Source organism: Brassica oleracea, chromosome C2, assembly GCF_000695525.1.
Source record: "Brassica oleracea var. oleracea cultivar TO1000 chromosome C2, BOL, whole genome shotgun sequence".
NCBI lineage: Eukaryota > Viridiplantae > Streptophyta > Magnoliopsida > Brassicales > Brassicaceae > Brassica > Brassica oleracea.
The window spans coordinates 38519684-38545140 of record NC_027749.1 but is presented as its reverse complement, the minus strand read 5'-3'; the positions used below and the strand labels follow the sequence as shown (position 1 = coordinate 38545140).

General features: G+C 42.0%; 1 protein-coding gene and 1 pseudogene across 1 annotated transcript in view; one reads left to right on the top strand and one right to left on the bottom strand.

Moving 5' to 3' along the window:
- Nucleotides 1-501: 501 nt before the first annotated feature.
- On the top strand, nt 502-3667 carry LOC106324173 (annotated as a pseudogene).
- Nucleotides 3668-23156: 19489 nt separating this feature from the next.
- Nucleotides 23157-25457, bottom strand: part of LOC106325935 (alpha-barbatene synthase) — a 4800-nt gene continuing 2499 nt past the window's right edge. Inside the window, 5 exon segments of the mRNA XM_013763986.1 lie at nt 23157-23480; nt 23731-23913; nt 23916-23981; nt 24059-24197; nt 24489-24644. Coding sequence (XP_013619440.1) covers nt 23187-23480; nt 23731-23913; nt 23916-23981; nt 24059-24197; nt 24489-24644 — 838 coding nt within the window. The 3' untranslated portion in view covers nt 23157-23186.

The window sequence follows — 25457 nt, the reverse complement described above, 5'->3', positions numbered from 1 at the left end:
GAATGCGTGTAAGAGGTTTGTGATTGATATGAATCCTGAGACTCCCAACAAAGATATCAATGTTTCCTTCTACAACCTCCCTTTCACCAAGAGGTAATTGATATGTCTTTTTATGATTATCAACTTTATGAGATGACTGACTTGGTTATCATCAACTTTCTTTCCAGGTTGAGGGAGCTAACCACTGCTGAAATCGGGAAGCTTGTGTCGGTGACGGGCGTGGTTACTCGAACTAGCGAAGTCAGACCTGAGCTTCTTTACGGGACCTTCAAGTGCTTAGATTGTGGCAGTGTTATCAAGAACGTCGAGCAACAGTTTAAGTACACACAGGTGCTACACTGCTTGATTTTTTTTTTTTTTGTATGAAATGTTAGCTTTGAAATTTCTTGCTTTATCTGATTTATGGTTTCGATGCAGCCTACGATCTGTGTGAGCCCAACTTGTCTCAAGGTATGTCCAAAACATCAAGGAGGTCGAAAGAAGAGACGTAAACACAAGGCAATGAGGTCTCGGACCGTGTATTCAGATACTACTTTGTACAAGAGTCTAGGAACCAGTTTATACACCCAAGGGGGAGTAGAGTAAATAATCACACAAAAGATAATTATTTAGTTTTTTTTATACAGGTATAGATAAGTGAAAATACCATAGGATTCCATGAAATTGTGCAGATGTTGTGATAGAAACGTAGCTTAAAAAAGTGAGCTATATTTAGCAGTCAGTTTTCAGTTTTGTAACTTCAGATGTGTAAGTTTCAATTGTGTGCGTGTTCAAAAGGGACAGTACTACTTGGATATTTTCATCACAATGACTTAAAACATCAAATCCTGAATTGACTTTAGTTCACCAACTGAGTTTAAGTGGTGTAGGCTCATTCTCCTTGTCAATGTCTATGAATCTGAGTACATCCGAAAGCATGTTCCAAATTTCAGACAAAACAGGTTTACATACCTTGGTTATGAAGAAAGACTTCTTAATCTCACCAAACCCCACTCAATGACGTGTAGAAAAACCACAGTCTCAGTCTGTGGTTGCTTACGTCTCCTCTAATTTTGTACATGGTCCTGATTGACAAACAAGGACAATAAAGCCGCCATTTGGTGGGCTTGTCTACTTCTACATGTCAGTAATAGAAACTGCAATGAATCGTCAAAGTGACAATTTTGCTAAAGAAGAGAAAGAAGCGGATCATTTTAGTGAGATCAAAAACAATTAGAGATCTACTATCTAGTGATAATTAATCCAGGCGCAATTCATCATGGTTAGAGCAGAACGTCAATCTCCTGCTTGTGAATCAAGTGTTTTCTTAAACGAAAATCTTTTATTTTTTTTTTTTTTTTTTTTTTTTTTTTTTGTCTTTCTGAAATCTAATTCTAAACCCCTCAGTGTTTATTTGTTGTTTTCAGGTATACAGCAGGCATAGTGCCAAGATCTGTCTACACATCTGGGAAGTCCTCTTCTGCTGCTGGGTTGACTGCAACTGTTGCTAAAGAACCAGAAACTGGTGAATTCTGCATTGAGGTAATTTTTTGCATTGAAGTAGAATGTGGGTCTTCCTGTGTTTTCTACGATCTATTTATGACTAATGCTATCTGACTCTTGCACAGGCTGGTGCTTTGATGCTTGCTGATAATGGAATATGTTGCATTGACGAGTTTGACAAGATGGATATCAAAGATCAGGTAAGTGATCGATCATCATTGCTTATTACAGGGAAGAGGACTGAGTTTCTACACTGTGGCTAATGGAAATTTACTGTTACATTTGGGCACAAAGGTCGCCATTCACGAAGCAATGGAACAGCAAACGATAAGCATTACGAAAGCTGGGATACAAGCCACGTTGAATGCCAGGACATCAATCCTTGCAGCAGCTAATCCCGTTGGTGGTCGATATGATATATCTAAACCACTGAAGGTGAGGCTATGAATCCAGACGGATGGATAGTTTTACTTTTATCTTTGTTTAAGATCGTTTTCTATATCTTATTTGTGGTCTGTTTTCAGTACAACGTTAACCTTCCACCTGCCATTCTCTCGAGGTTTGATCTTGTCTACGTTATGATTACCACATTGCCCATCATATCGTGCGAGTTCACCAGAAGCATGAAGCAGCGCTTTCTCCTGAATTCACTACCGTACAACTCAAGCGCTACATTGCATATGCCAAAACCTTAAAGCCAAAGGTTGTAAACTAACTCAAAAAATGCTTTTAGTTGCTAAACGATCTTTTGTTGGGATGCTAAAAATCTTTTTGGTATCTTCCTTCATCTGTATTGCTGCAGCTAAGCCCAGAAGCAAGGAAGCTACTGGTCGATTCTTATGTTGATTTACGTAGTGGCGATACAACCCCTGGCACAAGAGTCGCGTATAGGATGACAGTTAGGCAGAGGCACTGATTACGCTCTCAGAAGCCATTGCTAGGACTCACTTGGAAACTCTGGTAATTATCCTTAACGACCGTCTCTCTCCTTTCTCTCCTGTCTCTCACCGTTCAGTTGCTCTATCTGGGAAGCCAACTTTTTTTTTTCTTCTAATTTAGGTAAAACCAAGTCATGTTCTTTTGGCTGTCACACTGTTGAAGACTTCTGTCATTAGGTAACGTTCAAACCTCTCCTAAAGTTTCTCTTATTTTGTTCCAATATTATAACCATAAACAATCATGTTTGCTTCTCTTATCCAGTGTTGAGTCAGCCGATGTTGACCTCTCTGAGTATCAAGATGCTAACGGTGACAACATTGACGACACAGATGATGTCGAAAATACTGGTAATGGAGATAAAGAGCAACAGAATGGTGCAGCTGAGCCAGCTTCTGCAACTGCAGGTACATACTTACCGCATGATATTTTCATTTCATCTTCCTTTTCTACTTCAGAACCATAACATACATTACTGATGTAACAACAGATAAAGGAGCAGTAGCTCCAAAGCTGGTGATTAACGAGGAAGAGTATGATAAAATCACCCAGGCATTAGTCATTCGACTTAGACAGCACGAAGAAACTGTTAGCAAAGACAGTAATCAACATCACTCACTATTCAATTCTCCATACTAATGAGTTCTTACAACTCTTGAAACACATGAGTAACTCTTGTTCTTCTTTAGGTTCTGAATTGCCAGGAATGAGACAAAAGGAACTGATTCGATGGTACATCGACCAACAGAACGAGAAAAAGAAATACAGTTCGCAAGAGCAAGTCAAACTCGATATTAAGAAACTCAGAGCCATCATTGAGGTAAATGCAAAACAATATTATAAGTTAGGATTGTTTTAAATTATGTATCTAACAACGTATGCATCGTACAGAGTTTTGTGTGTAAAGAAGGTCACCTTATAGTGTTAGCCAATGAGCAAGAGGAGGCCACAGAAGCTGAAGAAACAAGAAGAAAATCTTCACAAAGAGATGAGAGGATCTTGGCCGTTGCTTCAAACTATGTGACCGAGTAACGTTATTGATTGTTACGATTAATCTGGGTTATCATTTCGAACTAGTTTTATAGAATTCCTTCTAACTAAATTTCACCACTCACCAGTATGTGTAACTTTCAAGAACTATCATTGAATCCTCATGACAATCTTTTCTGTGGTCTTAGCCTTCTTGTTTGAAGACAGGCTTATTAACCAGTTGCTTACCCTCTTAACCAGTCTATCTCTGTCCTTTTGTACTGGCCACCTTGTGTAATGTATCTTGCATTTCTTGTTTTTATGTTCATCTGTTTCGTATTAAATGTCATTTTAACATTTTTTTTCTTGTTACAAAAAGAGTTTTTTCTTGTTACAAAAAGAGCGTTGTTTTAGAATTTCAATGCAATTTTCAGTTTAATATTAATTAAAATTACATTGATTTTATAAATAATTTCATTTATCTAAAATATTATTGGTTGAATATGTGTAATTAATAAAAATTTAAATACATTTCAATCATTTTCTTAATATGTGTGAAAAATGTCAAAGTGACATTCTTTATTAGACGGAAGGAGTAATAAGTATTTTCATGTCTTTGGAAATTTTTAAACATCATAAATACTAAACATTCGCACTGTATCGTACATCGTGATACAAAAATTAATATATATCGACTAGGTGTTTTGTCTGTATTTGCGGGCTTAATAAATTTATAAAAATTTGTATAGATATATTATTAATCCAAAAACCAATAGAATAAATTATTTTCATGTTTTTGAAATATTTAATAATTAATTAAATATTAAAATTTTTATATACAGTAAAGTTTTTTATTTTTATAAAATTTCTTTTAGTACGTAAAATAAAGATGAAAACATTCATAAAACTATATACAATGACTTATATTTATTTTTAAAAATATCATGAGTAAAATATTTTTGGATAACATAATATAGAATCTTTTTAGATAATGATGATTTTCAAATTAATGAAAATCGCTTTTTAGTTTATGGGTAATTAAATATTTTAACAAATCTAATCTTATTATTAAGTAAGGATAATAAAAAAAATTAAACACTTTAACTTCTAACGTAAGAGCGAAAAAATCACTTTGCAAATAATAGTATAAATATTTTTGGATTTTCTGCCAACCTTTTCAGATATTATAACTATGAGTGATTTTGATTGTCCTAAGAAATTTATCTTAAAAAATAGATGATTCATTCTATCTGATGTGATATAAACATATATATATATATATATATATATATATATGTGTGATATAAAAGATAGATGATTCATTCTATATATATGTATTACAGTAGAATCGGTTTAATATTACTATACCAAATATAATATAAACATATATATATATATATAATATTTTAATATTAGTAAAGTAAATATAATATACATTTAATAAACATATATTTATATATATATATATATATAATATTTTAATGGTAGTAAAGTAAATATAATATAAATTTAACTATGATATTATCGTACTTATTCATCAAGTCATGAGAGTTCTCTCTACTCTTCTCCGTTCTCTCACTACCATCTTTCACAGAGAAGGAGATGAGACTCTTGTTTTTGTTTCTGTAAAATATTCGATCCAAGTGATCGACTTGTTTTCTTCGCTAGGCGAATCTCTTCTTCGTCTCGACGAATTTTATAGTGTTTCACTTTTGGTGATTTTGTTGTATATTCAATTGAAAAACAGATTAGATCGTCAAGCTGTTTATTTATCTCTGTTTCTAAGTTGATTCAGTAAAGTATCCGATTAGTATCAGATCAATGGTCAAAGCTCTTCACCTTCTGCTTCGCTATGGTTAGACCGCTTGATCTTGGGATTGAATTCTCTGTTGGTTAGAAATGCTTGGGCCTTGATTTTGAAGGGGCACCAATCTTCGATTATGTGTTAACTCGAAGTATCCATGAGGGTCAAGGTTTGAGATTTAGATTTTGCTTTGGGAATCGGGTGCAGAACGCAGAAGAATTGGAGCTGCTTTATCGGGTGTTCCGACAAGGTCTTGTTCTTGTTTGTCTGAAGCTTTTCTCTGGAATTAACTTCTGGCGATTTGAGATGAAAACGTTATGATCAGTGACGATGAAAGAGCATGCTAGCAGATTTCAATTGAATCGAAGGCAGAGATTGATGAGTTTTCCGGCATGATTTCCGGCACCGGTTTCTCTTTCCTCGGTTCCGCAGAGAAGAAGCCACGACGACAAGCAACGTGTCTATCATGCATTAAACCTAATGTTTTGTTGATGGTTTTCTTTTGGGTTTAATGATACACTAAAATTGGATCTTTGTCTACCGTCAAGTTAACAGTGTAGTCGTAATATCTTTAGATTAAATTCCAGAGGACCAGTTCACACTTTATCTTTATGGGATCAAAATTTAGCTAAAACGAAGTGGGATTTTTAAAGAAGTAAATAACGTAAAGAACAAGTAACAAGATTAAGTTGTTTTGAATTGATTTAAAGGCGCTAGTCTAGGATTTCTTCTTCAGGTATGGAAATCACAAGCCAAACAATTATTCAAGTCCAGTTTATAATAAGTCTAAACTCGGATCACTCTTATTGAATCAACCCACTCTCGTGGTGTTGATTCCTTTGCGAGTCGGTCTTGATACCTAAACTCTCGTTTGGATCAAGACTCGATGGCAAGCCTTAGAGATCAAGTCTGATATGTTCACAATACACTGTAATATCTACTCTCGCTAACTAAGGATGCAAAGCTCATTCAAATCGTGTCAAGTTATCAATTAACGGCTAGCTAAATTGATTAACCCTAATTCATGCACTAAGTGATCGGTTCAATGCAAGCAATAAGAACAGATATGAATGTAGACAATCTAAAGATGACTTATTTATGCTACATCTCACGAATCCAAACCCTAGAACCCTAAACTAACTCGGTCACTACTCAGACATAACACAAGAACAGAGAGGCATAATTTCTGAATAACACTACATATAATAGATCAAAGAAATCAGAGGGTTCAGGATAATCTTCTCTAGGAGATAGATGGAGCCGTCTACCTTACAAGTAGCAAATCGCAAATCACAAGCTCTCTTAGGTCTTTCTTGCGTAAAAACTAATGTAGGTCTAAAATAATAAATAGGAAACTATATATATAGGAGCCACATGCGGCTATAGGAAAGAAATAGGAAATCTAGGGCAAATCCCGAAATATTTGGAAACTTCCTTTTTTTTTATCTCCGTCGCTGGAGCATGCACTCAGGCTGCTCCGGTTGGCTGTTCCGCGCGAAAGACTCCAAATCATACTTTTCTCTCTTCTTTTCCTCTAGCTGGTCCATTTCCCATCCAATGCAACTCTAGACCTGCTATGACTCGAAAGGGACTAAAAAGACTCGATAAAACCTTGAAAATTATTAGTAAAACATACGTATAATGTGCCAAAAACACAATATATCAACTCCCCCAGACTTAGATCCTTGTTTGTCCTCAAACAAAATCAAGTACCAAGAACTGAGAGAAAGGTTTGAAAGTGTGGGAACTCGCCTATTCTTAGCAATCATACAATAACCACGAATCTCTGAACCATATAAGCAGTTTAGCTAAAACGATACATCCTTTCCAAGAACCCCACTGACTGCTGTTCAAAACGGCTCCATACTCTGTATCTCATACCTGCCAAAGTTAAAATCTTCCAGACAAAACTCCTTATATTCAATTAAGAGTAGTGTGAGCTTCTCATCATAGGCATTAGATAGGGTAACGGTCTAGGTATGAAACATGCCTTTTTGTGTTTAAGTGGAGCTAATCAGTATTTAGGGGTTACCAAATTTCGTAGAGAATGCAGGATATCACGCAAAATTGCAAGAGATGATAGATCCATTGATGTCCACAGCCTCTACTTGTTTTTGCATGTTCTTCTTTAGGAACAGTCGCTCTGATCTGCATGGTTATCATCTCTTTTCTTTATACTCCTTCTAATTTACTAGTGGCGTCTGTTTTTTCTTTAGAATCTTCTCCTTCTTCATCACCTTATTCTGAAGTACATAAAGCTGAATTTTTTTTGGTCTAATACATAGGTGATGGTGACGAAGCAGGAGGTAACAATTGTGATAGTGACATGCCACTGGAGTTCTTGACCTCACATTCATTCTTGTCTCTCTTCTTTTCTTAGTTAGATCATCGGGGGTGGAGCGGCTGCTCCATGTGCTTCCGCCTATTCCTCAGCAGAAAATTATGTTGCATCAACGAGTGAGAGACTGTGTCGATCCTTTCCTCTCCGGCCCTTTTGTACATATATGCACATAAGATACTGAATAACAAATGCATGACGGCGGAACAAAGGCTTTAGGTTTTTAAGGTGGGTACTAGCTAAAGATGAGCTAGCCACTCAGGATCATCAAGATGGATAATAAGAATAAGAAGTTCTGAGTGTTGATCACGTTAAACCTTATTCTAACGCCCATAACAAGAAGAATTGCTGTCAAGATTAAGTTCAAGTTAGATGGAGTTAAGTCTTTCCAGAGTAACCTCGACAAGCTGAAAGCTTTTGGAGAACAAGATGATGTAATGTCAGGGTGTTCTGGATCCACATGTGCGTCTGTCGCTTCTGCTAAGGGCACTGAATAAGAAGAATTAGAGCTCGAGGGTGGTTAATACACATCATAGAATAAGGTCCTGATTCCCACAAAGTTTGGACTGACTCGATCTTAACAAACTGACTCGATAATGAAATCAAAGCGGACTAACTCTAAACATAAAAACCAAAGGTAAACGATTAGTAGCAGATAAGCGCCTCCCCCAGACTTACTTCTCACCATCCCTGGTGAGAAAATAATTCAAGGAAAGGCGAAAATAATAAACAAGTGCAGGAAACAAAAACAGAAATAGAAATAGTTCAAACGGATATAACAATGTAGACAAAACTAGGAGACTGCTTAGTCAGTATCATCGCTCTCGGACTGGCCCGCGGAACGCCTGTTCCTTCTGCTCGGAGTGGAGTCTCTTCGTCACCCCTTGCAGTTCCTGGTCGCTCCTTCCCTGGACGATGACTACGCGGTGTAGGCTGGTCTTGACGAGGTTCAGCTGTGCTCGGAGCTCCCATGCATCCTCCAGTAATCGCCTTCAGTATCCTCTTCATGAGGCTGTTGTTCTTGCGCTGAGAATCTACCATCCAGCGACGGTAGGCGGCGTCATCTGTGTTGTCATCAAGGGGACCCAGGTCATATGCATTGTCGCCTCCATCTGTGCGGACAAACTCAACATCGTCCATAGTGTCGTCACGGTGTGATGACTTTGGGTCGGCGTAGAGATACTGAGCACCAGGGACGAAACAGATGTTGGTCACATCACTTAGTGAGGTGATGTTCGGTTGAGGCAGCTTGCAGTAGAGGTTTCTCCCGTCCTGACTGAGGAAACTGTAGGTGGTCTCGTCGTGGAGAATCTGGCAGTTCATCAGGTAAGGGATATCAATGGACGCCGCTGTCTCGTTACACTAATAGACAGTGAGATCAATCTCTAAGTGGCGGAAGAGAGGAGTAAGCAAACTCCCAGAACGGTCTTTCTTCAAAGAACCCTTAACCAGTATGGCTTTCTTGTCCACAAACATCTGAACAAGCACACAACCGGGACTGGTTGTTATCGGCGCGGTCAGAATCCCAATGTCGGAGGATTTGAGCTCATCCTCAACACCGGCACATAGCATCTGCAACTCTCCCCGTGTCACCTTTGACATCTGGTCATTTGTGAAGAGCAGATTGCTCGGGACCTTAGCAGTAATGCACAGAATATGGTTACGGATGTGAGACTGACTGGCTGATCGGGATTTGAAATCCCCTGAAGCGATGAATTTCCAGAATGCTTGCTCTGGGATAAACTTCTTGGGGAAGGACGTCTGAGTGTACTCCTCGGACATCTCATAAATCTTAGTCAGCGTCTCCAAGCTGATGGAGTGCTTAACACCACTCGCAAAGAAAGTGAAAGAGGCTTCCTCAAAGATCGGGAAGCCGGGCCTCTTGAAAGTTAGCTCCGCGGTGGCGTGGACTTGCCTCACCAAATCAGGGTACAGCAGGTGAGTTCTGTGACAGAGATCAGCTATTCCCAGAACATGGAGAACCGCATGTAAATCCTCAAAGCCCCGGCGTCGACAAAACGGGTGGGGAAGATGTTGGTGTTGAGCAGAGTGTTGTAGCGGCGCGAGGCTTCCTTATCCCATCTTGTCTTCGAGGACTTTGGGATGTTCGGGTCTGTGATGGAGATCTCGGTTCCCTCTTTGCGTGGCCATGGGTAGGTTGGGGGAACAATGTAATCCTCCGGTTCACCCCGAGCGTATTGGGGCTTGATTCTAGATGCTGCCTTGGTTCGTCTGGGAGCCATCTGCAAAACAAAACCAAAGGATAAGTTCTTAGTACCCTTCGATTGGGTTTGAATGGAAAAAGTTGGGAGCTTTTGTGATTGCAAGTGCTCTTTCCGGACTTTTCCATAACCCAATGTATAAAGAGCAAGCGATTGATAATGGTAAATCAAATACAATCTTGTAGTGGTATAATCAACAGAAATCGACTTAATAGATCCTAAAATCTATATCCAAACAATCGATGCATGTGCAATTGAAGAACATTGGCCTAAAGGTGATTACTTTCCATCTAACCTAATCGATTTAACCATTCTCATCTCAACTTCTATTAACCATCCTAGCAGCAAAAGGAGAGGTCGATTTTGATTTTGATAACCCCTAAAATCGATCTATTCAAGCGCAAAGAAGAGAAGAAAAAGAGATTTTTAGGCCGAGAATCACAGTGTGATTTCGCCTCTTACCGTTCGATTGGTGATGGTAGAGTCCTGCAAATTAGCCAAACAGTTCGAAAGCAAGCAAGTAGAAACCGAAAAACTCACAATAAGTTGAAGAAGTTGAAAGAGTTTTAGGTTTTTAAAGGAGAGGGGGAGAGGAGAGAGGGACGATGGGGGGCGGTTTTTGTGGAAGTGGAAAAGAGATGGGGAAAGTTCCCTTTTTATAGGCCCACTTCGTGCCCCACTTCTTATTTCCTAGGGTTTCCCTCTATTTTACAAAATTAATTCAAATCTAATAAAAACGTTTTTTTTTTCCTCGAGGAACTTACCTTAGCAGAGCGGCTGCTCCGAAAAGTCGGAGACTGTTCCGGTTTTTAGTAACTCGGGTTTTTTTTATTTTTATCCTTCAAATAAGTAAAAAGAAACACAAAAACGAAATCTAAAAGAAATATTTACACTCACCAGTGGGTTGCCTCCCACCAAGCGCTTGGTTTAAGTCACTAGCTTGACTTGGTTGGCCTATTAGGCTAAGGGAGGCTCGCTTAGGGGAATCACTTCACCCTCTGTGATTGCTGTCTCAACAAGGTATGGCTTTATGCGTTGGCCATTGACAACAAATTCTTCCCCTTTCGTGTTCAGTTCAGCAACACGACAGCTCCGTGGGGGCGGACCTCTTTAATGGTGAATGGTCCGGACCACCTAGATCGCAACTTTCCAGGGAACAATCGTAACCTTGAGTTGAACAGGAGCACCTGATCCTTAGGTTGAAATTTGCGGTTGATGATCCTCTTGTCATGGTAAGCCTTAGTTTGCTCCTTGTAGATCTTAGAGCTTTCATAGGCAAGATGCCTAATTTTTTCCAGTTCTTGAATCTGCATGGATCGTCTCTCTGCCGCTGGTTTGATGTCGAAGTTGAGTAGTTTCACAGCCCAAGCTGCCTTATACTCCAACTCAACCGGCAGGTGACAAGCTTTACCGTACACCAGATTGTAAGGAGTGGTCCCGATTGGTGTTTTGTAAGCTGTTCTGTAAGCTTAGAGAGCGTTGTCTAACTTGAGCGACCAATCCTTGCGATTTGTGTTAATTGTTTTCTGCAGGATGCTCTTGATCTCTCTGTTTGAAACTTCCACTTGCCCACTAGTTTGAGGGTGATATGGCGTGGCTACCTTGACGCCGTTCTTCTTCAATAGACCTGCAAAGATCTTGTTGATGAAGTGACTACCCCCATCACTGATGACTACGCGTGGTACCCCAAATCTTGGAAAGATTATGGTTTTGAACATCTTAGTTACCACCCTTGCGTCGTTTGTGGGACTGGAAATCGCCTCCACCCACTTGGAAACGTAGTCAACTGCTACCAAGATGTACTCGTTCTTGAAGAATGGTGGGAATGGTCCCATGAAGTCGATTCCCCAACAATCGAATACTTCAACCTCCAGGATGAAGTTCTGAGGTATCTCATTCCGTTTACTGATATTCCCTTGTCGCTGGCATGAGTCGCATCTAGAGATGTAGGAATGGGCATCTTGGAACATTGTTGGCCACCAAAAACCGGCTTGAAGGATCTTAGAGACGGTTTTAAATTTTGCAAAGTGCCCTGCGTAAGAGGAACCATGACAGTGATAGAGGATTCCTCGAATCTCAGACTCGGATACACATCGTCGGAATACTCCATCCTTGCAACTATGGTACAAATAGGGTTCATCCCAATAGTAATGTCTTGCTCCTCTTAGAAATTTCCTTTTATCATTGCCAGTGAATTTGACAGGTTCTTTCTCAGCAGCCAGATAGTTGGCGATCTCAGCAAACCATGGAAGATTGGGATGTTGCTTTTTGATTGCACAGACAAGGTGTTCCAGAACGCTGGAGCAAACTGGACTGAGCGGTTGTTCTTTGACGCTTCCCAAACTGATCGAGTAGACATGCTCGACTGGAAGGCTGTTATCAAGTGCTGTATCTTCATCTATCTTCATTCTGGAGAGGTGATCCGCAACGCCATTCTCAATGCCCTTTTTGTCTTTGATTTCTAGGTCAAATTCCTCGAGTAATAAAATCCGTCGGAGTAGCCTTGGTTTCGCATCCTTCTTCGTCAGCAAATACCTCAATGCTGCATGATCTGTGTGCACTATCACCTTAGATCCAACTAAGTAGGATCTGAACTTTTCAAAGGCGTAGACAATTGCTAGAAGTTCCTTTTATGTACTTGCATAGCGACACTGAGCTTCATCTGATGTCCTGCTCGCGTAATAGATCACGTTAAGCTTCTTGTCTTTTCGTTGTCCTAGCACTGCTTCAACTGCAAAATCGCTTGCGTCTATCATGATCTCGAATGGGAGCTCGTAGTCTGGTGGTTGCACGATGGGTGAGCTGACTAGAGCTCCTTTGATCGTGTGGAAGGCTGGCAAACAATCACTATCGAACTCAAATCTTGTATCCTTGCAGAGCAGGCGAGTGAGTGGTCTTGCGATTTTGGAGAAGTCCTTGATGAATCTTCTGTAAAAGCCAGCATGTCCGAGGAAACTCTTGATTCCTTTGACAGAGTTTGGAGGTTGTAAGCTCATCATGACTGTTAGGGGATTTTTGTGTTGGCTCTTTTAGAGTACCACGGAACGATGGAAAAGCTGGTAAACCGGATGAGTTTGTATGTATTTCGTAAGGATTTCAGAGAATGATGAGAATTTGGGCTTGGAGAGACGTATTATTGATCAGACAAACAAGAACACAAGAGGTTACAATGATCTTTGAATGAACCCTAGTTCTAGCCGTCTAATTCTAGTCTCTAAGCCTTGGAGAAGTCAATCCCTTGCTTTAGGGTTTTCGTAGCTCTTATATAGTCGTCTGGGAGTCGGTTCCATTAGGTTAAACTCTTCCATATTTGGAAATATGAGAGGTTCTCCTTATCGGAAGTTTTCCAATTTTTGGAAGGGAGCTCGGTTCCAGGGACCGAAGTCGGGGTTCCTTTTAGCGGGGACCTGGAGTGTTCCCTTATCGGGGACCCGAGGGTCTGGGTCCTGCCTGGAGGCTGGAGGAAATGATACCAGAATATTTTTTCCCAACAGTTTGCCCCTTATTTCTCGATTTCGTCATCGCAGTCGGGGAATAACCTGTGCACTCAAGTCAACCGGGGTTGCTTATTCTCAGCAGGTTCGCCTTAGGCAGGACCCCGTTCCACTGGTCTTGCTAGCCTGGGTTCCACTCAAGACAGAACTCTTTCTGAACCCAGGTGAGGATTGACTCCTTCGTGTTTGACCGGAATCTAGTAGTAGTTTCTTTTATCTTCTGGAGATGACGAGGCTGGAGCTCTGGATTTTGAACCGCGTGCGGGCTGGAGAGAGTTCTTGCTGGGAGAATCCAGGGATCTTTGAGGCTATGATCCTTTGCTTTGAGGAAAGGCGGGAGTGCTACGGGGTCGATGCTTTGACTCTGCAGATGAGAGAGTTCCTATTGGAGAGGACTGGGGCTTCTTATGGCTGAGATTCCCTGAGCTGGGGAAATAGTAAGGGGGATCCTTATGGTCCCCGTATTTTGGTCCAAAATTTTGGCGAGAAAAGGGGGAGCTCTTCGATATCTGTCTCGAGATTCGTATTCACGCGTGGTCTTTCCCCCCCGACGCGTGTAAAGTGTTTCTAGGGTTTTCGATTCTACCCCTCTGATTCCTCCTGATTCCTTTAGTTTTCTTTTCTCTCCCTCTCGCAGTTTTCTTGTGATCTCCAAATCTCGACTTGGGTCCTCATTCTGCAGGTAACCTCTCCTTCTCTTTTGCCTACTTTTAGATCCTTTTTTCCTTCCGCTCTTGATATGAAGACTGAGTCGGGTCTCTCTCCAGATTCTTCTTCCATAGGTAGTAGAGTTAGATCTAGTAGATCGAGGGTTGCTCCGACGGAATCTATGGATTCTTCCGATTCTTCTCTGGATCTGGCTGCCAAATCGAAAGATCCCAAAGCTATCGTTGCTAAGAGAGCTTCACCGGTAGGGGGGAGCCGATATCTTCCGATTGGCCCTCCTTCGGTGATAGGGGCTGAGGAGGTCGCGGTTTGGAGGAAGAAGTACGAGCTCCCTGATGATGTTGCTATTCGAGTATCTGATCCAGAAGACAGGGTTTCTGATTTCGGTGTGGATGAGGTTCCTGTCTAAGAAGGTTACTTCGCGTCTGGGTTCAGGGATCAAATTCCCTCTTTGGTAGCTAAGATGTCCGAAACTCTAGGGATTTTACCAAGTCAACTAAACCCTCCGGCTTGGAGGACATTAATAGCTCTGCAGAATTTAGGTGACCTCAACGGACTTGTGATTGGAGTGGCTGAGGTCCTGTGTTCTTACTATGTCTCTCCTCTAAGTAGCACAGAGTGGAGGTATCACCTTCATCCTCAAGGCAAGGAGCCCCCAGTTAGGGAAGTTGTCAAGAAGGAGAGAAAATGGCTTCCGGCCTTTGAGGAAAACTGGACGGAAAAATTCGCCTTTATGCACCTCCCGAGCTTTTCCTCTATTTGGCGATTGGAGGGTAGGCTAGTCGTAGGAACCAAGAAGGTTATCTAGATACTAGGATACTAACGATCTTTTGTCTTTTTAATGCAGATTTGCCTCGTGTTGACTATTATTCGGGGAAGGATACCATCGAGCAGGTGTTGAAGCTTCCTCTCGAGCGACGTCAGATTCCTTTTCTCGTGAGCAAAGCAGCATTAAAGCATTGCAGTATCTGGGGTAAGCTTTCCACTTTCTTCCATACCTCTTCTTATAGTTGCTGACTTGATCTACTTTCATGTGCTAGGTGAGATGTCAGGATCCAAGGGTGACAAGGCTCTGGCAGAGTACAAGAAGGCTCTTGAGGTGATGTCCACAAGGAAAGCTGCCCCCAAGCAAGTTGCTCCTACCGAAGACGATGACGAGGTGCAAATTATCAGGAGTAGCAAACGCCAGGCGGTTGCTGCTGCAGCTCCTTCCTCTTCCAAGAAGAAATCTAAGGCGTCGGGCTCTTCTCCTAAAGGTTCTCCCTCTGCCCCTTATGACTGGGCCACAGTGCTCACCAACCTCAACGCGAAGGTGTTCCCTTCGACTCCGGTGCTTCTGGCATCGGAAGATGATTCTTCCATGGCTATTCAGTCGCTCCAGGGTCACTTACTTCAGGTAATACCTCATACGATTCTTTGGTCTTTTGGTTCCGGCTGCTGATCAGAGCTTATGCGTAGGTGGCGTCTCAACTATACCATCTCGGGGAGAGGATGGAAGGTGCAGCTTCTACAAAAGTCGAGATGGATACTCTGGCCTCCCAGCTGCGCGAGGAAAAAGATGCTTCTCTAGCCAAGGACAAGGAGATCAAGGCGTTGAGGCTCAAGGTGAGGAACCAAGAGAAAGCAGGGGAGCTGGCGGAAACAGAGAACGTCTCTCTGAGGAGCCAACTGAAGAATAGGGAGGAGGAGCTGAACGATCTGAAGGATGCTGCGGAAACCTTTGAGGCCGAGAAGGCCATGGCTGTGAACTGTGCCAAGGCCGTGGCCCGATGGGAGCTGATGCGGGAGTGTCTTAGTGGTCAGACCGATAGTTGGGATCCTGTGAATACCCTAGAGCAGTACAAGACGGTGAAGATCACCGAAGCCAAGCTTCTAGGACTCCCAGCTCCCTCCTTTGAGTATGAGCCTCAGGTTCCTGGTGACGAGGAAGTGAAGAAGATGCCAGAGCCCACTGCTGACGACCCTCCAGCCAACTGATCCCGATATTTTGTTGTACGTACTCCTGACCCCTTAGAGGGGTTTTATTTTGTAACTGCCGTTGGTGAAGGCTTTAAAACTCTGGACCAGGCCTTTGTGCCTTTGTATTTTGTTGTTTCAAACGATGGCCCTGTTGTGGCCTTTTGATTTATGCTTTCCGGATTTGCATTTTTCGTTTGCTTGCTTGTCCTTCGTCTTTGGGATCTTTAGTTCTGTGATTTCCAACAATCTTTCAGAAGTTTGCAGGTTGTTTGAGTGACCCTGGGATCTTGAAGCTTGACTCATTAGTCAGGATTGCAGAGCTGGTGAATACTGCTCAAGTGAGCCAAGCGTTGATTGCTTGAGGGTCTCTTATAGGACCTGGGCCACATGAGCTCTAGATGTTATGGATGTCAGAGAACCCATGGATCCCGGGTGTTAAGGTTCCTTGGAACCTTTGGACCTTGCAATGATCAGACCTCGTGGGTCTCGTATGACTGGATCTCCTCTGGGGACCCTGGGGTCGGTTGGAGAATTTTAATAATCTTGGGACCCGAGGGTCTCTTCTTAGGGAACCCGTGGGTTCTGGACCCTGAGGTCTTGAGTTGGATACGTGGTCTTTGGACCCTGGAGTCTTTTTAGGGAACCAATAAGTTCTTGGCCCTGAGGCCTGTCTGAGCCCGGAGTTCTTTCTCAGAACCCGGAATTAAGGTTTTAAAGGGACTGCATTCTGCCACTCTCGGTACCTGTTGGGGTATCGCATTCTACCGCTCGGAAGCTGGTCACTATCGAGTTCCCGTGTTGCATGCTGCTTTCTGCAGAAAGCCACTATCAGACTTAGAGGGTGCTGGTGTGGGTGAAAACCCAAGTGCCAGGCTTTGCTACTTCCCACGTCTAGAGAAGTAGAATATTATGTGGTGCTCCCGGACTTTTGCACTTGCTCAAGGGAAATTATACCTCGTGTCCCCTGTATTATTCTAGCACATAGCGTTTTAATATAGGTACTTTCACATTTTAGGTATTTTTGTTTGGGACCCCAATATGCCTGAGGCTATACAGGGGTTTTAGGTAGTATTGACGGCATACTCAGGCTTGCGCAGACCCATTCCTACCTTATGTCTCATACCCGTTTTGTTTTTTCGTTGTCGTACCACTTGTCATTAAGGGTTGGCCAGGATCGAAGGTCTCTTGGACCTGATCCAACTCGTTTGCCCCTTTAAGTATTATGGCATTCCTACTACTCTTTTATAGTCGGAACTATTTTATTATATAAGCTTTGTCCGGAGACATTTAAGCGTACATAGGTGTAGGAAAAACTTATGCTTAAATAATAGATAAAATAATTAATAGAAATCATGGTCCGGAGACCGTAAAAGATATCAGCTTGCGAGGTACCCCGGTGGTTAGGCCATGTTTTACCTCTTGTTGCTAGGTGATCCGCAGGGTTTGACTTGCTTTTAGGACGAGCGTCCTTGCTGGAGGGTTCCTCCTTCTGCGGGGTTCTGCCTCTTTCTTGGGTCTAGGGACCGCGGTCGAGACTTGTTTCATTCCCCAGACCTTAGTGTTCGGGGACCACTGTCTCTTGTTGATGAAGGTTTTCAGCACTTCCATGAAACGTGTAGTCTCATTCATCCACTAGAGCGACCAGGTTCGGAGGACTCCTGCCTGGCTAAGTGTCTCCATCCTGCATTTGCGAGGCGCCCTTTACTCCGGAACCGTCCGATATACCCTCTGAGGAGGTCTCCTTGAAGTACTCGTGCCCCACTTGTTTATCCGCGAGACCACTGGCTGATACCTGATAAGGTTTTCGGTGTTCTTGTCTATGTGAGGCGGGGGACGAGGGTCCTGCGAGGACCAGGTCTTGCGAGCAGATGCGACTTTGAAGGGCTTCGGGGGAGACCATGCGGAGCGGTCGACATAGGTTCTCTAAGGATTCCTCGGGTTCTTGGAATGATTCATGGTCCGCCTTCTCCGGAACGACCCCCAATTACTTGTATCATTGACCTCTGATCCCTGGGTTTGCGGGGTCCGAGGTCTTCTCTGTAATTGCTATTAGATCTTGGTCTTCCCCCTCAGGGTGGTCTGATAGCAGGATCGAGAGTTCTTTTAGTCTCCCCTGATTATTATGATGCCCCAGGGTGTAGGAAACTTCACCATCTGATGAAGGGTTGAAGGGACTGCTCCCATGGCGTGAATCCATGGTCGTCCCAAGATCATGTTATATGCTGATTGGCAATCTACGACCAGAAATTTGGTAGACATGTTGACCCCTTCAGCGTATACTGGGAGGATAGCCTCTCCGGCGGTTTGCTTGACCTCGCCGCTGAACCCGATGAGTGGTGTTACCTTGCGCGTCAGGGTGCTCTCCTCCAGCCCTAGATCGTGGTATGCCGTCTGGAAGATAATGTTGCTGGAGCTGCCGTTGTCTACTAGTATTCTTTTCACCAAGCAGTTTGCTACGGTGAGAGAGATAACTAGAGCATCATGGTGGGGAGCTAGGATCTTCTCTTGCTCCTTAGCTGTGAAGCTTATCTCGTCGGTGCCTAGAAGTAGGCGCTTTGGTTTGGTCGTTTCCAGACCATGCTTTGCGTTACGGGTGCTTTTCTTTGCGGCTGCGTGGCTCATTCCGCTTACTTCCGAACCTCCGGATATGACATGGATCACCCGCTCTTGGCGAGGTGGTTAGGTTGGTGCAGCTCCTTTGGGTTTCCCTGCTGTCTCTTTGCTGAAGTGGGCCTTGGCTTTCTCTGAGAGGAATTCTCAGAGATGCCCCTTTTGGAGTAGTTCATTGACCTCGATCCTCAGGGCAATGCAGTCTTCGGTTTTGTGGCCATGATCGAGATGGAAGTCGCACCAAAGTTCCGGGTTCCGGAACGAGTCAGGTGCTTTCATCTTTGGAGGCCACTTAACCTGTTGGCCCATCTGTTTCAGTGCGTTGACTAGTTCTGGTGTTAGTACTGAGAGATGGGAGATATCGGGCCAGGTAGATACCGACATCTTTTCTTCCTTAACTTTAGGCCGGTACTGGAACCTGCCCATGTTCCTACTACCAGGGTCTTTGGATCCTTTCTAGGAGGATCTTCCCTCTCGGTCTCCTCGATCTGATCAGGCTGACCTTTGGTCCTGCTTTGGCTGATCCTTGGCACGGCTAGCCACATCTTCACCTAAGCCCAGGCTTGGGACAACACATCTTCCATGGTCTTACAAGGGTACATGGTCAACTCTTTGTATAGCCCCCCATCTAGAAGTAGACCACTTTTGAAGGTAGAGATCGCGGTAGGATGCTGCATTCGGGGACCACCACTTTCTCCTGGTTGAAGCGGGCTATGTAGCCTCGCAGGGGTTCCACTCGATGCTGGAGGATCTTGTAGAGACCATCTGAAGTCTTCTCCAAGCTCCTACTGCTTGCGAATTGCTTCACGAATTTGTCGCTCAGGCCTGCGAAGGAAGATATGGACCTGGTGGGGAGACTGATGTACCATTGCAAGGCAGGTCCGATCAGAGTGGAACCAAACCCTTTGCACATCGTGGCTTCGCGGGACTCCTTAAGGGGTGCAACCGCCAACATCCTTTGATTGTACTGCGTGATGTGATCGTCGGGGTCGCCAGTACCGTCATACATCTTGATGATGGGGAAGGAGAAATTTCTAGGCATCTCGACTGAGGCGATTTCCTCCACGAAGGGGGTATCGGCGTAGGAATCTGGATTACTCCTCCGGATTGGGGGAGCTACTCCTGGTAGTCGTTCTACCATGGACTGCATGGCGTCAAATCTCTTAGAGAAAATCTGCTCCAGGTAGGCGATTATGGAGGACTCTGTTGCCGTTGCCCTCTCGGGTGCTTCTTTCCCGGGTTCCGGCTCGGAATCGCTCTCTTCCAGGTTGTGGATTTGAGGATTCTCGGTCCCTTCCCGAGTGGCCCCAGCTACTCCCGACGTAGGAGGTGTATCGGTTGTGCCCTCTCCGGAGTTAGGAGTGTTCAGGTTTCCCATGGGCCGAATTCGGGTATTGAAACGATGCTTCTTGTTGCCTGTTGCGTTGAGGGCTTGATTCTGGTCCCGGTGGACAGTGTTCTCCGACTGAAGCTGGCTTAGCTTCTCGGCGCTTTGCTCCAGCTGTTTGGAGTGTTCGTCAAGTTTCTCCTTCAGATTTTGAACTTCTGAAGAGAGGTCGGGGTTCTCTCCGGTAGTCTCCCGAGCTCGGTGAATGTCGGCGATTTGGCTTTGCAAGCCGTCTATTTGCTTTTGAGGCTCAGCTGTCGTTTGAGCATCTTCAGTTGGTTCACCGTGGTCATCCACCACCACCATCATGTAGTTAGACTACTCCCCTCCTTCTAGCGCCAATCTGTTAGGGGATTTTTGTGTAGGCTCTTTTAGAGTACCACAGAACGAGGGACAAGCTGGTAAACCGGATGAGTTTGTATGTATTTCGTAAGGATTTGAGAGAATGATGAGAATATGGGCTTGAAGAGACGTATTATTGATCAGACAAACAAGAACAAAAGAGGTAACAATGATCTTTGAATGAACTCTAGTTCTAGCCGTCTAATTCTAGTCTCTAAGCCTTGGAGAAGTCGATCCCTTGCTTTAGGGTTTTAGTAGCTCTTATATAGTCGTCTGGGAGTCGGTTCCATTAGGTTAAACTCTTCCATATTCGGAAATATGGGAGGTTCTCCTTATCAGAAGTTTTCCATTTTTTGGAAGGGAGCTCGGTTCCAGGGACCGAACTCGGGGTTCCTTTTAGCGGGGACCTGGAGCGTTCCCTTATCGGGGACCTGAGCGTCTGGGTCCTGCCTGGAGGCTGGAGGAAATGATACCGGGATATTTTTCCCAACAATGACTTCTATCTTTGCCTTGTCCACTTCGATCCCCTTTTCTGAAATTTTGTGACCGAGAACAATCCCATCTCGCACCATGAAGTGACACTTCTCCCAATTCAAAACGAGATGCTTTTTCTCGCAGCGCTGAAGGACCCTGCACAAGTTTGACAAACACGCAGAAAAGGAGTTTCCATAGGCGCTAAAATCCTCCATGAAAACTTCTATTATATCCTCAATTAGGTCAGTGAAAATAGACATCATGCAACGCTGGAATGTCACGCGAGCGTTGCACAAACCAAACGGCATTCTCCTATAGGAAAAAGTTCCGTAAGGACATGTGAAGGTCATTTTCACCTGATCGTCTGGGTGAATGGAAATCTGAAAGAAACTTGAATAACCATCTAAAAAGCAGTAATATGGGTGGTTAGCCAATCTCTCAAGCATTTGATCAATAAATGGGAGCGGGAAGTGGTCTTTTCGTGTAGCCGTATTTAATTTTCGAAAATCAGTACACATACGGTGACCGGTTACTGTCCTAGTGGGTATCAATTCATTCTTTTCATTAGCAACCACAATGACCCCCCTTTCTTAGGAACTACATGAACATGACTAACCCACTTACTATTAGAAATCGCATAAATTACACCAGCTTCCAGAAGTTTCATTATCTCTTTCTTAACAACATCTTTTAGATTTGGGTTTAACCGCCTCTGATGTTCTACAGAAGTCATCGATTCATCTTCTAGGTGTATTCTATGCATGCATAAATCATGTGAAATACCGGGAATATCAGCTAACGAATATCCTATTGCCTTGTGGTATTTTCTCAATTTACACAATAGTTTAGCAGTTTCCACATTATTAAGCTTAGAGTTCACGATGACAGGGTATGTTGAATTAGGTCCAAGAAACGCATACCTGAGTCCCACTGGAAGGGACTTTAATTCGATCTTTGGAGCTTTGAGTTCGCTCCACGAATCATCGAGCTAGCTGGTTGGTTTGGTCTGCTTTTTAGGAGCAGTTGCATCTGGCGAAATCTGATTTCTTGTTTCCCCCAGACTTAGAAAAGCGACCGTCTTCTCGATGCTTTCACACGAGTCTAGCATCTTTTCTTACCCGTCAGCATCAACGTTGCACGTGTTCTGCTCAGACTCTACTCGTATCAGGGCTACTTCCAAAGGATCATCTGCGAGGATTTCTTCGATCATCCCTTGTTGAGGGGTCAAGGCGGCATTCTCGTCGCTAATCGTGAAGGTCTGACCATCTAGCATAGGTCGTTTGAGAAACTCATCCATCTTGAACTTCATCACAATATCTCCCAGTTGGAGATCAATCCTCCCGTTGCGGACATCAATGATTGCACCAGCTGTGCACAGGAAAGGTCGGCCTAGAATGAGAGGGTCTTTTGGTTCATCTTCGAGCTCTAGAACCACGAAGTCTGCCGGAACAGTGGTGTCACCAATTTGAACCTGTAGATCTTCAAGAACACCTACTGGCAACTTGACTGATCTGTCTGCGAACACCAAAGAAATCCTGGTTGGCTTGAAGTTGGTTAGTCCCACGCATTTTGCAACTAAGTAAGGCATGAGATTCACACTGGAACCCAGATCGCATAAAGAACAAGCGAAGACTGTCTTTCCAATCTGAACAGATAGGACAAATTTTCCAGGATATTCCAATTTCCTGACTGCTCTGTTTTGAAGGACTGCACTGCATTCCTTCGAGACCATCATGATGTCGCTGTCTGCAGAGACGACGACGATGACGACGACGATGACGAGGAGAGACGACGACGACGAAAGACAGCGATGAGGAGAAGAAGAAGCGATGAAACGAGGACGGCGACAATTGATTTCAATTTTTTCTTTTTAATTACTTAAAGAAGAGGGCATAAGGGTAAATTACCCCTTTAGTGAAACCTATTTTTGTGACTTCTGATCCTGAGTGCTAGTTTGAGGAGAAAAACTTTGTTTGGTGTTCTTTGTGTCATTTTATAAATACCCGATGAAATTTTTAACACCAAAAGCCCGAATAGAACCGAACCGAACCCGAACGAGTACCCGAACGCCCATCCCTACTCAGTCATATGACTTGTTCAATAACTTTCTTTACCTCACGGCTGGTCTCGAGATTTAAGAAGCTCTAAATAATTTATGTAAGAAGTTTGGGAGCCATATCAACGCTTCAAATTTTGGTCAATGTTTCATATGGTTATGCAGAAAACCTGCTCTGTTTACTTGAGGACTTGTTGTAACCATATGCTCGTAAAACTCTGAACCTGATGGAGATTGTCCAAGATGTTTTTATTTGAGTGTGAAGTCCTCATAACAAAATAAATTTTCTTTATAAAACATAAATTCACTAACACATTTTATTCGAAACCCAAAAAAGTAAGTTAAGCTATGATTTCTCCACTCTAAACTCTAAAGATGTATTAATTGGATCAACGAGCAAAGTGGTGATATAAAGTAAGTTAAGCTATGATTTCTCCACTCTAAACTCTAAAGATGTATTGGATCAACGAGCAAAGTGGTGATATGCTCCTTGAGCATGCCTTCACGGTGGTTGAAGACATCGTCAGATGTATAGAGAACGTCTAATGAGCGTCCATAATTGATTATTTGGTTAAGAACTCTACGAGAGATGTTGGTTGTCTTCAAGCACTCCTCGTTAACGATCTTGTTGATATCTTTAATCATCTTACCAAACTCTTTTATAGCTTTTTCTTTGGTAACTCCATGTTGTTTTATGTAATAGTTGAGTGCGTTTGCAGTGTAACCTTTACCAATATCCTCCTGATCATATAAACCACAATACAATACATGATATATTAGCCAAATATTACAAAGGAGGAATTTTTCAAAAGGGAATTAAACGTTTTGTATGTTCAAGTTGATTGTTTTTTTTTCACACACATTTCATTAAACCGCGAATTGAAAACCAAATCAATAATTAACTAGTCAAGTAGAACTAAATTTCTCGAAACAAACCTAATGTCATATTCGCGACTTAATAGTTTTAAAATTATTTTAGTAAAACTGATACCTCATAGTCGGTCATGTCATCCATTAGACGGGTCTTTGCGGCTAGAACTTGGACAACCTTTGGTCTAGATCTTAGCCACTCAAAATATCTCTTCTTACCAATCTCTCCAAGTCCCATATCAGAGCAAGATATGGCCGTATACGAACCAATCTCAGCTCCCCAAGTTTCTATATACTCATCAAAGCGCTAGGCATGTAATCTTCTCGTGCCCATTTGACAAGTTGGAGGTTTGTCCTCACGAGTATCTTGAACTAATAACAACAACATATAATTTTACTAGCCAGTTTACGTGAACATATTAATTATTTAAGCTTTTGAAAGTAAAAACCTCTTCTATCATTTCGTCCAACACAAATAATTTTCCTTGTGACCTCAATGTATCTTCATACTCTTTATAAACGCTCATTACAAATTTGAAGGCCGTCTTCATGTGGCCTTGAAGTTTTCCCATGTAATCAGGGTCCCATCTATTGATAGAAGAATGCAATATTTCACTCATTACTAGCTAGCTTGTTGATTTATATGATGCAAATTCCAATTTTTTATTTTTATTTTTCATTTTTTATTAACAATATATGTATTAGATTTAAATTAAAATAGTGTTATAAATGTAATAACATAAAATATTTTAATCAGAAAACAAATAAAAATTAATAATAATAGGGTCTAAAAATTATATTTTCCCAAGGGCCCAAAATGATGTTGAGCCGGTCCTGGCAACATCATAAATTTTCAGGAAATATATATAAAGAATGTACCTTTCTATACAATCAACCAGATTCATAACTTCGTCAATAGAAGCATATGTATCGCAAGCATCATCTAGAAATGTGATTGCTAAGTATAACTTAGCCGACATAATTCTCCCAAGTGAAAACTGCGGCTCAAAGTACATCATCAATGCCGCTAACCAACTCTCAATGCACTACAAGAAAAAAGAGCTATTGTTACGATTTTTTGAGACTAGATTTCATAGTCACATATTTGTGACATAACGTACACTGATTTGTAACTGATCTTTTATGTCAAAAAAGAGTAGCTATTTAGTCACAATATTGTGACTGGTTATGTCGTAACCAAATTATGTCGCATTTAGTGACATAAATATGACAAAAATTAATGAGACAAAAATAAATGAGACAAAAAATGTGACATACTTGTAACTATGTTTATTGTTACCATAGCGACAACTATGTGACTAAAGGCTATGACTCCGTTTATGAAGATATATAAACTAAATGTTCGTGATGGATGCATTGAAAAGGTTAACAAATAAAAAATGTCGTAACTTTTCAAACGCAAAATTATTTGGGTGATCTTGCAAGGTTTATTTATGTAGCTCAAGTTTTAACAATGGTTTATCCTGGGTTTTAAAAAGAAACCATTGTTTATCATTTTTCGGTTGAATATGAAAATTTTCTATACACTAAACACTAAATTTAAATGTACATACAAAACAATTAATTTGATCTTCTTAAAATTTAAAATTAATTCTTAAACTTTCAATTCAAATATATATTTTTAAAATTTAAACCAATATACTCCAAACACTTAATCTCAAATCCCCTAAGTTAAGTCCAAATCTCAAATCTAAACCCTAAACTACACCAAACCCTATATCATAAATTTAAACTTCAAATATAATAGTTTAAACTTAAAATCTAAATCTTCTACATAAACTCAGAATTTATTCCTTTTTTTTTTGACAACTATAATAACTAAACTAA